Here is a 13,275-nt window from a genome sequence, read left to right as displayed (position 1 = left end):
TCGGGTTTATATATAAATAGAGAAGACCGACGTGCTGCGGTCGAGAGAGATTTCTGGAGTTCCTTCGAGCGGGAACGTATGCCCCGCATCCCGCGTACTCTGCTAATAATCCACACAAACCTCCCAACTTAGCCTTGTATCTCTCCATTGGTAATGTTTGCTACATGCCCCATATTCCCTAATTAAGTTAATTATTTTTTTTTCAATTTATAATCAGATAGAGAGAATGAGATGGAGGGAGGTTGCTTGCTAAATTATCCTCCTCCGTCTTCTCTCCTTTCATTCGCCTCTAATCTAATTGTGAACTGACTAAATTAATTAGTTTAGTAGTTTTTCTACTTGGTCTCTATTTGTAGCTGCATATACTTGATACATTTGGATTCGTCGGGAGTATTTTGGCGTATGGATATGTGTATAAGCTATCTACTGTGTTGTGATGTTGTGAATTAGTTAAACATGTTTTAATTTGTGTTTATATTTCTTAATACTTATAACTTATATAATGATTATACTGTTTAATTAGCAATGTATATGAGGCGAATTTTATATTTTTGTGCTTATTTAGCAATATATATGAGGTATATATTCAATTAGTATGATCTGTGCATGTTTTGTGCATGCTTTGGTTTGCCCAGCCCAATCCATGGGACTACTAGTCCCGTGGATTTGTTAGGCAGCAGATGCGATTTGTCTAATGCATGAGACTACTGGTCCCGCTCGTTTTCTGTGAACTATTTAGAAAACCCACTGGACTAATAGTCTCGTGGGTTTTCTGAGTCTTGTTTAGCAGCCACTAAATACACTGGACTAATAGTCTCGTGTGTTTCAAGAGACAGATTCAGCAAAACTTACCTCTTTTTTGCTAGCTTTGATGAGCTAGCCAAAAATCAAAGCTAGCCAAAAAGGGATTGGGATCCTCTACTCATCAATAGTGGCTCCTAACATTTGCTAATGTATCTTCACTTTTCATTTTGTGGATAAGCACAAAATGAAAGATGGTCCCACAAAATAAAAGGTGGAGATACATTAGCAAATATTAGGAGCCACTATTGATGAGTAGAGGATCCCAATCCGCCAAAAAGATGTCGGTTTTGCTAAATATTTAGCAAAACAGTCGGTTTTGCTAAATATTTAGCAAAAGTGACCTATTTTAAAAAAAATCTCCTAAGATTAATTAATAACATTTTTTATCCGGTTGGGTCTTTAGCCAAAAATGACAAATGGTAATTTAGACGCTGAATCTCAGTATTAAGATAAATTTAATTAATAACATTATTGGACAACGAGATTTAATAATTTTTTTTTGGATAATTAGGCTTTTGTCGACACTAGCAGCGGTGCAACATTATCGGAGGCTAACATTTAGCATTACTTTTTGGTAGATTATAATCCATGATTTTTGCCAAGTAAAAGACATTTTTTGTGCTTTATGATTTCACAAATTCCCAAACTTATTTACATACTCACTGCCAACTCCATATGTTAGTCATTCATCACCAATGATAGATTATAATCTATCCATTTACCAAATTATAACGTTTAAAAATGGGTTATAGACTTATAATCCACACAATTTTAGACAATTTGGATTATAATCTAATCCAATCCACTAATGGATTGTAACCCAAGTGATAATCCATATTTACCAATCATGCTATAAGTCAGTCAGATATAATATAATAATTTATAAATTAATTAAATAAGTTTAATATAAATATAAAAATGTGAGTGTTTAAAGTTTACTTTCCCAACACTATTTCTTCGGGAGCATATGCAGATGATGTAGTGGGGGTGAGATTGAGTAGGGGTCGCTAACTTCTCCGAATATCTAGTTTTGGGGTGAGTTGTTCTTCCCTGCACATGTAACAACTCGTAAGAGGACTAGGACTAGTTCACTCGTTGTTCCTCCGACGATCAAATCAGTGATGTACTTGATTAGGAAAGTGAGTGAACTGTGTGAGTTCTCAAGTGTAGTAGAGTGGAGAAAAAGTCTGAGAAATTGCTTACCTTCGCATTGGGATTAGCCGTTCTTCTTATAATCATGCGGGAGGGGCATTTTAGTCTTTCCCCACCGAGTCTAACCTAGCGGCTGAGTCAGCGTCGACTTTACGCGCATCAGCTACGGAGTGGTCGCAGAATGTGCGTTGTCGCTTTGGCATTAATGAGATAGGATAAGCGGCGCACAAAGCCGACGTGGTCCGATTATCATAAATAGTGTCAGGGATGGAGAAATGATAGCGTCTGCCAAGCATTTAATGTGACGTCGACGCGCTGTCAGCGAAGGGTTAGAGGTTGAAGTTGCCTTTTGACTTGTAACAAGGGGTGTCGAGAAGTAACGTCATTCGAGTCGACTCAGCGAGACGCCAGCTAATTAACCGATTGAGTGGATTCGTAGCGAGTCACCTTCGATGAGAGGACCGACAAGTATCGCCATTCGAGTCGACCTAGCGAGATGTCGATTCAACGAGTCGACTAGGTCGACTCTGGCTGTCCTAAGTGTCGAGTTGACTAAATGGTGCGTGATGGGGGATATTCGCCTGTTGTTGGCAAGGGGCCATAATTTGGCGACCGAAAACACCATAACATATGGAATGAAGTCTCAATTTGAGAATAAATTTGGTGAACAAATTATGTTTATGATGATTTGGAAAGTAAAGTCTAAACACTAACATTTTTAAGGGCACATATCGAAAAAGCAATAGGATAGTGTGTAATATTGAAAACAAACAAACCGTCCCGAGAAAGCGCGCGAAATAACCCAGCTCACTTTCTCTGCTCATTTCGTCTTGTTATATTTCGAATCCTTGCGTAATTCCCATTATTCCCCCGATCTCTCTCTCTCCATCGCAAAATGCACGCTTCAAAACCCCTAAAATCCCACAAAAATCGAGAAAACTCTCTCTTTTGATCCGATCAATGCTCAACCTAGGGTTTCCTCTTCCCCCTTCCTTCGTTTCCTTCAAAACCCTAATCCCCAATCCCCAATCTCCGTTCTCTGCAAGAAAGAGGGCAGCATGAAATTAGGGCTTAATTGAAGAGCTGTCACTTTCGTCATCGGATCCTCAGTGATGTTTGGATTTAGCGAAAAGGTCAGTCCTTTTATTGTGATTTCTCGTGTTTAATGCTCTCTTATGTATCTATAAATAACTTATCTTTATGTGTATTTTTATGGAAGGTTTTAACTCAAATAGGTTTCAAAATTGTAAGTATTTTAACTCAAATAGGGCATGAAGTAGAGTTATCACTCATTACCATTCAATTACGTAAATGACGTGTAATCATATATAAATACAATTACAAAGTTATATTTCTTTCTTTGTTTTTTTCATGAAGTTGTGGAAAGAAGATAACATCATCTATGATCAGAATTATGTGGTTTAATCTATAAATTATTGCTGTTGTCGGGGTCTGTTAGAAAAATTAAATTTTAAATAAAGGAAATTAATACATGAGGCTATTCGAGTAAACTAGGCTGATTATCACATCGTTTAATGCTGATCTTGGGTGAAACGCTTGGCTGATTTATACTCACTTTCTTACTTCCTTCCATCAGTAATATTGTTTTGCCAAAGCAAAGAGCGAGATGAGCCTCCTCAGATTAAATCCTCCTGTCAGGAGTATGACCCTATTGTCAAGTGCTTCTTTTCACTCTTCTGGTGGAAGTTTATCGTGACAGATGAAATCCGTGACACCGACAACTAGCTAAACTGACAACTCTTTGAACATGATCGCAAAATTGATATTTCATTTAGATGGATTTAGAGATACACAGTGCTAACTGGCAAGCTCTCAGTATTGATAGTTTTGTTTTTCTTTTCCCAGCATCGGTCTCATCTCCAGTAGTTTAAGTTAGTTCTTCTCTTGAGGTGCTGCTGATTGGACGTAGTAGTAAAAATCTTCTCCAATTGCCTCCTGATATACCTCTTGTCAAAATTTTCCTATGAAGTTTGGAGAGTTGTCCACCTCAAGGAAAAATATGCCAGTAGCCGGTAGCCGAAAACCATGGCAATCATTGCGACGACTTCTTTAACACCACCATCAATATTACCGACTTGTAGAGAGGGTGGTACATAATGATATTGCACCTTGAGGAGGAGTCTGTAGGTGTGGTAATTGAAAGATACGTAGCGAACCCATGATATAAATACAGGAACTCTCTGCAGAATTACAACGAAAGGTGTTAGTTCTCAAAACCTGGCCATGACAATATATCTAGGAAGTACTTTGAGATACAACAATTTGGGATCTTTCAAAAAGATGACGATAATTACTTAGCAAAAGTCATGCTTGCTGTTTTCAAATATTTGATTTAAAGTTGAGATGGAAGCTAAGTGATGGAAGTTAAGTGTGCACGTCATCCAGAATAAAATAACTGGCAGATGGGTGTCCACGAAGGAATCACCAATTGCTTCTGAAGGAACTAGTTATTTAGACCTAAGTATAAGTTTTAGATGAAGAGTTAGATACTACTCAGTAGGGACTGCTCGTTTAAATCTAAATATTAACAATAATAGCTAGAAAGGTCAAGATAGCATTTGATAAAAAATTTATCCCGAGCTTTTAGAGTGCAATTGCTTTTGGAGGAACTAGTTATTTAGACCTAAGCATCAGTTACTAGGAAGAGTTAGCTACCACTAAATAGGGACGACTTATTTAAACCTAATATTAACAGCTGGAAAGGTCAAGATATTATTCGATTAAATTTTTATTCGGAGCTATTAGCGCGGGATCCATAGTTTTTTTTGGAATTGTCAATATAAGCTAATGGCATCGCTAGAAACGAAGAGTCTTTCTATGCTATGAAAGTTTCCTAAGTGTGACTGTTCCCACATTGAAACATACTTCTTCTTTGCAGAACAAAGCCCTAATTTATTATCACAAGGAACGCCTTGATTCAATTTTGTTTTGTGTTTTTTTAACTTAATATCACAAAAATAACTCATCTGTGTTTGATTGTAGTACTATTATTCTCTCAGGTGTAGATTCTTACCTTCACAAAGAACCCACCAGCCAACATAAATGTCATGACTGTCACAGATGCTAGAGTGGTTGCCTTCTTCACATCCATCAGCGTAGCTCCGATGACCAAACCAAGTCCCTGCTAATTTTCGCCCATATTTAATTTGATATGGAAGAACAGGATTCAATAGAACTGAAAGGATGAACAGGATTCATGTGGCCGAATCCAAAATTTTGGGATAGGCTTTGTTGTTATTCTATTTAGTTTCATGTGGAATAGCCCAACACAAATTTCTATTATGCATTATTTTTTTTCTTTGACATGTCAAGGTGCAAACCTGAGCAGCAACAATGCTGAGAAACACAGTTAACATGCTCAGAAAGAAGGCTTCAGCACTCTGCGTCAGCCCTGCCATGAAGTAGACAATCAGTATAAAAACTATTGGTAGGAAGAGGTCCAGTGGCAAATCGCTTGTTGTCCTCGCCATGAAGTATGCACTTAATCGGTACATATCAACTGCTCGTTCTTTATTTAACATTGCTCTCTCTTGGGGGAATGTGAATATTGCCGTGAATACAGGGAAGAAACCCCAGAAGACGGCTATAAAGAATAGTAAACCTGCCTGAAATAGATATATTAGACTAGTCTGAATTAAGAAACTCATGCTTCTGCAGCATGGATATAGTTTGGTGCATTATGTAGTAGTCCATGTAAGTTGCTTTGTTTGTTGAGTAGAGTTGAGCTATTATACCTGGTCCTGCAAACCTTTAGGGGTGGTACTATCTGAGTGCCACCAGAGCAAACCAAGGATGATGGCAGTTGCAATAACTTGGGTTATTCGCATCCAACTCAGGTAGTCATGACGCCTTTCTTTAAGCCCCCTGCAAAATAATAGGGAGTACTGCTCCCACCAGCTCGCTCCCCATTCTCTCTTTGTTAATGACACCTTTGCCTTCACGTCTTCACTGATGGAGACAGGTCTTAAAAGCTTTTTCCTTTCTTTATCAGCAACTCGAGTCTCATAGGCTTCAACCAAGTACTGTTCAAATTATTATATATCAATCAAAGCTTGATTTATTTTCTGTTTCTTTTCCCCCCTTGGTATTGTCAGCTATTACTATAAATCATCGTAAAAGTTTTTTTTAATCAAAATATATTCAGAGTTAAATACCATACATTTCAATGCAGCAAAATTTCGTATAATATGCTATTAAAAACTTCGCTTTTTAGCATAGGAAAAATTCTTTACCTCATGTACATCTTTTGCAGATGGCTTTTTGTTTCTCGATTCACTACCCAAATTTTCTATATGCACTTTGTTATCTAATTCTGTGGGTATGGAGACATCATTTACATTTCCATTTGCAAGATCTAGCAGGAACTCAGCTGGATTCATTGCGATCAGAGGAGAACATCCAATGGATGAAAAATAAACCATAGCTTCAGAAGCCTTCCCGAAAAATAGCAAACTTCCCTTCCCAAGCAGGATCAATTTATCGAATTTGTGAAACAATCTGCTTGATGGTTGGTGTATTGTAGTTATTACTGTTTTTCCAGCCTGCCATAAGACAAGAATATCGTGACTTATAGAAGTTTTGAAAAAATACCTAATTGCCTTCAGTTAGGTTTACAGAAGTCCGAACTTCTCTATTAGCACAAAATTATGACTCAATATATGCATAATGCTTATGGTGTGTTTGTGATTTTTGTACCTCTTGAAGGAAACTGGACCACAACCAATTGGACTATAACCTATTCTAATTAGGGACATATGTGCTGGCAACAACCTCATCATACCATTTAGCAAGGCAGATCTTTTGATATGTCAAAGAAACCTGAAGGTTGAGAATTATACGTTTTGTGAAGTTGATACTGGAATAAATTGAATAAATTTGATGGTAGATGTGATATACATTACATAAGTTAATGATGATAGGTGCAATATGATTATATCTCACAGCAGATAAATGAGATAAAAGGATTTGTTCAGTATTACTTCATTTCAGCAAATCCAATATGGTATCAGTGGACTAGAAACTTTGGTCGAGGTTCAACAACTTGCAGTTAGTACTTTAGATGTAGCAAGGTCTCTTAACAATGAAGATGTCAACACGAAATGATCTATTTCCGATGTATATGTATTATAGCATATCACAGTCATCATTTATCATGATTGTTTGCCATGAATGTTTTTCATGTCCCCTGGTAAGCATAACTGTATCGATGCCTCCAATTTAGCTTGTTTCTTTCTTTATTCTTTTTTCCCTCTTCTTACAGTTCTTGATTTCTTTATTGCTGCGATAAAATTTCACTTTCTTTGATTTGTATATAAATTGATGCGGAAAAGTTAATTTCCTAATGTCATGTTGACCTTTCTATATTGGATGCACTAAGCATCTAAATAGCGTTTTTGTTACAGTTAAAAAAAACTCAATGACACTGTTCTTAGTTGAATAATTTTTCTATCTGGACACTTGACATAAAGCTTTAACAGAACATACCTCAGCTATTTCGTGCAGCACCTGAACTATTTTCAGGGCTGTTGTTGAGTCCAGACCTGATGTTGGCTCATCAAGAAACAATAGTGAAGGATTCATTATAATCTCATTTCCAATGCAAACCCTCTTCCTCTCGCCTCCTGAGACCCCTCGAACATATGATCCTCCAATCATGGTATCTTGGCACCTGCACATGGATACATGTATCAAATCTTCAAACATGGAAAATTCTGGAGCACTCTTCTTTCTACTGTACATGACTTGGTCATTATCCATGATATATACTAAAGAAGGGACAGATAGTGGGAAGCTACCTCTCAAGCCCAAGCTCGTAAATGACATCCAGAGCCCTTTGTTCCTTTTGCTGCTTTGTCATCGTCTTTGGAAGCCGAAGGCGAGCTGCATACGTTAGTGTTTCTCTCACTGTCAGGTGTGTAAACAAAACGTCATCCTGAGTCACGAACCCTATCCTGTCAAGTGATCCCTTATATAAGTTTCATCTGAAGTATCATCAAAATCCAATGGTACATTGATCAATTTGCAGGAATGTTTACATTTAACATACTTTTGTTCTCACCACTTCCCCATTGAAATAGTATCAGCTACCGAGCACAATACTTGTACAATTAAGGAAGATAACTACGTCAACTTGGTGAAAGATAAGCTTGGAGATGAAGAGAACAATAATGTAATTTGGTTAGAAAAGAAAGAACTACCTTATTAGCTACATCCTTTCTGCTTTTGACCTTGGAAAACAATTCCATGATCACAAGCCTAAGCTATGAGAGAACAGGAAGGAATATGTTCAACCTCTTAGATAAAGTATAATGAGGAAATTAATCCTTATGACGGGCATGGTTAGTATTTAGCCTCAGCAGTTTAGCTTCAGCAATACAACCACGAACTCATGACAACAAAGAGAAAAGCTTCTCTTGGTTGGTTATCTACTTATTTATGAGTATTCTTGTTGTGATCTATTTTTATCTCATTCCCCCTTGAGTTTCACCTAGTATGGGTTCCTAAACATGTGCCTGACTCTGACACTCCTTGCACTCCTTGAATATGTGTACGTTTATTCAGACGTGTACTCAATTATATAATGCATGTTCTAGTTTAAAGCACTTGTCATAGACTTCTTGGACGTGTATCTTATACTTCATGCCACCAATGGATGAAAAATAAACCATAGCTTCAGAAGCCTTCCCGAAAAATAGCAAACTTCCCTTCCCAAGCAGGATCAATTTATCGAATTTGTGAAACAATCTGCTTGATGGTTGGTGTATTGTAGTTATTACTGTTTTTCCAGCCTGCCATAAGACAAGAATATCGTGACTTATAGAAGTTTTGAAAAAATACCTAATTGCCTTCAGTTAGGTTTACAGAAGTCCGAACTTCTCTATTAGCACAAAATTATGACTCAATATATGCATAATGCTTATGGTGTGTTTGTGATTTTTGTACCTCTTGAAGGAAACTGGACCACAACCAATTGGACTATAACCTATTCTAATTAGGGACATATGTGCTGGCAACAACCTCATCATACCATTTAGCAAGGCAGATCTTTTGATATGTCAAAGAAACCTGAAGGTTGAGAATTATACGTTTTGTGAAGTTGATACTGGAATAAATTGAATAAATTTGATGGTAGATGTGATATACATTACATAAGTTAATGATGATAGGTGCAATATGATTATATCTCACAGCAGATAAATGAGATAAAAGGATTTGTTCAGTATTACTTCATTTCAGCAAATCCAATATGGTATCAGTGGACTAGAAACTTTGGTCGAGGTTCAACAACTTGCAGTTAGTACTTTAGATGTAGCAAGGTCTCTTAACAATGAAGATGTCAACACGAAATGATCTATTTCCGATGTATATGTATTATAGCATATCACAGTCATCATTTATCATGATTGTTTGCCATGAATGTTTTTCATGTCCCCTGGTAAGCATAACTGTATCGATGCCTCCAATTTAGCTTGTTTCTTTCTTTATTCTTTTTTCCCTCTTCTTACAGTTCTTGATTTCTTTATTGCTGCGATAAAATTTCACTTTCTTTGATTTGTATATAAATTGATGCGGAAAAGTTAATTTCCTAATGTCATGTTGACCTTTCTATATTGGATGCACTAAGCATCTAAATAGCGTTTTTGTTACAGTTAAAAAAAACTCAATGACACTGTTCTTAGTTGAATAATTTTTCTATCTGGACACTTGACATAAAGCTTTAACAGAACATACCTCAGCTATTTCGTGCAGCACCTGAACTATTTTCAGGGCTGTTGTTGAGTCCAGACCTGATGTTGGCTCATCAAGAAACAATAGTGAAGGATTCATTATAATCTCATTTCCAATGCAAACCCTCTTCCTCTCGCCTCCTGAGACCCCTCGAACATATGATCCTCCAATCATGGTATCTTGGCACCTGCACATGGATACATGTATCAAATCTTCAAACATGGAAAATTCTGGAGCACTCTTCTTTCTACTGTACATGACTTGGTCATTATCCATGATATATACTAAAGAAGGGACAGATAGTGGGAAGCTACCTCTCAAGCCCAAGCTCGTAAATGACATCCAGAGCCCTTTGTTCCTTTTGCTGCTTTGTCATCGTCTTTGGAAGCCGAAGGCGAGCTGCATACGTTAGTGTTTCTCTCACTGTCAGGTGTGTAAACAAAACGTCATCCTGAGTCACGAACCCTATCCTGTCAAGTGATCCCTTATATAAGTTTCATCTGAAGTATCATCAAAATCCAATGGTACATTGATCAATTTGCAGGAATGTTTACATTTAACATACTTTTGTTCTCACCACTTCCCCATTGAAATAGTATCAGCTACCGAGCACAATACTTGTACAATTAAGGAAGATAACTACGTCAACTTGGTGAAAGATAAGCTTGGAGATGAAGAGAACAATAATGTAATTTGGTTAGAAAAGAAAGAACTACCTTATTAGCTACATCCTTTCTGCTTTTGACCTTGGAAAACAATTCCATGATCACAAGCCTAAGCTATGAGAGAACAGGAAGGAATATGTTCAACCTCTTAGATAAAGTATAATGAGGAAATTAATCCTTATGACGGGCATGGTTAGTATTTAGCCTCAGCAGTTTAGCTTCAGCAATACAACCACGAACTCATGACAACAAAGAGAAAAGCTTCTCTTGGTTGGTTATCTACTTATTTATGAGTATTCTTGTTGTGATCTATTTTTATCTCATTCCCCCTTGAGTTTCACCTAGTATGGGTTCCTAAACATGTGCCTGACTCTGACACTCCTTGCACTCCTTGAATATGTGTACGTTTATTCAGACGTGTACTCAATTATATAATGCATGTTCTAGTTTAAAGCACTTGTCATAGACTTCTTGGACGTGTATCTTATACTTCATGCCACTTCTTGCAACTCGTTGTACACGGGCAAGGTTCCTTTCAGCCCATTCCTAGAGCAGAAGTATGATTTTAAAGATGGTTAAAAAACACAGTTTCCCAATGTATTATATACTTGATAACTGAAACATAAAAATGCTAAGGAAATTTTAGTTTTCATAATATGTAAATTTAAAAAACAAACTCGACCGAATGTAAATTACTAATTTCAATATGTATAGATAGTTGTGTCCCCATATCCTACCTTTACAAATTTGTCATGTCCTGTATGTGCACCTACACCCATACCCGCACCCATGTGACATTGAATTCCGTGCAAGTTTTGTCCCACTATGACCCTATTTGGGAGACCTGAGTGGTTGTTAGTATATTGCAGTTTTATTAGAACCTAATGCTTTAAACTGATAGAATGGCTTTCCCTTCACAATCACGTAACACATCCATAATAACACCCCTGCAGTTTCCTATTAGCTGAAACTCATTCTAACCTATATTGCTATCTCAGTTGTGATCAAGCAATCCCTCCCACTAGTTCTTTATTAGTTTATCAACATATTTGTAAGGATATATTTAACTTTAAGCTGTTTTAGTTGTTGATGCCAAGTCACCTCCCAGTCAGTGTCAATGATGTCCGGCACAAAAAGTCTGGCAGTGTGGTTACGGGGATATACTTTATAGCCTGTATGTTAGGTTCCTGTAACTAGAAGGAAATCTACTGAAATTTCCAGAACATAGAAAAATACTACAGTCTCGGAGGAAAGATGCCAAGAACTAATGTAGCAGCAGATAGCATGCCAATTTCTATGTACACGGTGTTGGACACTTTACTTGTGTTTTAGAGATTTGGTGTATGGTTCATCATTGTAGGTGATGGATCCTCCAATGTTGCCGCGACGAACCCTTCCTCCTAGAAGACTAAGAAGACTTGTCTTGCCACTACCTGATGGTCCCATAAGTGCCAAAACCTCTCCAGGACTTGCAGAACCTGTAATTCCGTGAAGTATATCTTTCTCAGTTGTTGTTGTTACGCCTTTGATGATAACCTTGTACTTAAGCTCTGTAAACTGCAAAATGTGAAAGAAGGAAAGAGGAGGCAATAGAAATACCTTTCAGTATATAAATTAAACTACAACTTATTCAAGCTCGTGGATGTTCACAAGCTCAGAAGACTTCCTCGGACCCCAGCCTTCTCAGTAAGTTCCTCTGAGAAAAGATGACTATGCTCATGGATTGGGGTCGTTCTGCAAGTCTCCTTTTATATCTTTGCTAACCCAAAAATCTTGTATTGACAAGATGAGCTGAAGATGATACCTCTAGCTGAAGATTACCTTCAGATAAATTGGCAAGGTTGGTTCAATGATTATCCTTTTGTGATCGCATCCCGCCTCAGGATCAACTGCTGCAAAGTGCAAATGCAAGGTAACCATTTCATTGCATATAAAATATAGATTTCACAGCTGGTAATTTATGCATATCTAGTGAAATCATCGAATTAGGTTCGTTAAAAATTGCAGTTATGCATCAGTAACTAAAACATAATGGTGCTGTTATTTATTTTAATGAAAAAATGTCCTGAACTTTCGAGTTAGCTTGGGCCTTCGGGTTTTTCTAATCTCCCTGCAAGTCTGCTCGAAAATACTCCAATTCTTTCCAGGGATAGTTGTATGCCTGAAGATAGCTGTCAGTAATAACAACAGAAGCAGTCACATAAGTTTTCACTGAAGAATCTAATATTATATATAACAATTGTGCAGACCTATGTTAAGAGGGAAAGCTACAAAGAACACCTTTAATTTTAATTAATCATATACGATAGACATATGCCAAATTAGATCAGTACATGCATTAGATTCACCTACTATAGACTCATAGTGATCAGGAGTTAACCCACTATTCAGGACTATATTACTTCCCCCTTGATGTATTTTGCTAAACCGAATTAATTAATATACCTTCGTTGCATATCTGACCTAGTAACTAAGTTGTGCGAGCTCAAATTTTGTTCTGTACACAGGAATTCAGGATTATGATTAACAGAGCAAGGACTAGGGGTAGGTCTTGGAGAACATGTATGGAAGCAATTAAGAAGAATACGATAATAATTAATCAAAAGAACAGAACAGAAGAATAGGAGTCACGTAACCAAACCCCAAATTTTTGGATAAAGGATTCGTTGACCGATTTTTTTTTTTTTTTGTTGTACGCAGTGATAAAAGCAGGTTTAACAAGATGTCTATTTTTACCATTCTCTTCATCACTGAACCCTTTGAGGTCTGCATTGATATCTTCAGGCGGCGCAGTGAATCCAGTGAAGGAGAAGGAAAATCCTTGACTAGCGCTGGATGCCCGGCTCAGTGCAGCGCCGCTGCTCACATCCTCCAGGTCGAGCTTAAGCTGGGCGCTCCTCGCCTT

The 13,275-nt window shown here is 37.3% G+C and overlaps 1 protein-coding gene and 1 long non-coding RNA gene across 3 annotated transcripts in view; one reads left to right on the top strand and one right to left on the bottom strand.

Annotated features, from left to right (window-relative positions):
- LOC109840454 (ABC transporter G family member 22-like) overlaps nt 3,410-13,275 on the bottom strand; it is an 11,045-nt gene continuing 1,179 nt past the window's right edge. The window contains 10 exon segments of the mRNA XM_020409149.1: nt 3,410-4,157; nt 4,991-5,098; nt 5,298-5,582; nt 5,712-5,999; nt 6,210-6,518; nt 9,709-9,892; nt 10,020-10,175; nt 11,692-11,927; nt 12,192-12,262; nt 13,107-13,275. The exon segment at nt 13,107-13,275 is cut by the window's right edge and continues 28 nt beyond it. Of these exon segments, the coding sequence (XP_020264738.1) occupies nt 3,939-4,157; nt 4,991-5,098; nt 5,298-5,582; nt 5,712-5,999; nt 6,210-6,518; nt 9,709-9,892; nt 10,020-10,175; nt 11,692-11,927; nt 12,192-12,262; nt 13,107-13,275 (2,025 nt within the window). The 3' untranslated portion in view covers nt 3,410-3,938.
- Nucleotides 11,919-13,252, top strand: LOC109840537. 2 transcript variants are annotated; one of them, XR_002246944.1, is made up of 3 exons: nt 11,919-12,056; nt 12,157-12,282; nt 13,155-13,252. It is a non-coding gene; the product is annotated as an uncharacterized LOC109840537 (long non-coding RNA). The 2 variants fall into 2 exon arrangements; XR_002246951.1 differs by having other exon boundaries at nt 13,071-13,157.

Source organism: Asparagus officinalis, chromosome 1 (genome assembly GCF_001876935.1).
Source record: "Asparagus officinalis chromosome 1, Aspof.V1, whole genome shotgun sequence".
Lineage (NCBI taxonomy): Eukaryota > Viridiplantae > Streptophyta > Magnoliopsida > Asparagales > Asparagaceae > Asparagus > Asparagus officinalis.
The sequence above is the reverse complement of the archived record's forward strand: the minus strand, read 5'-3'. Positions and strand labels throughout refer to the sequence as shown.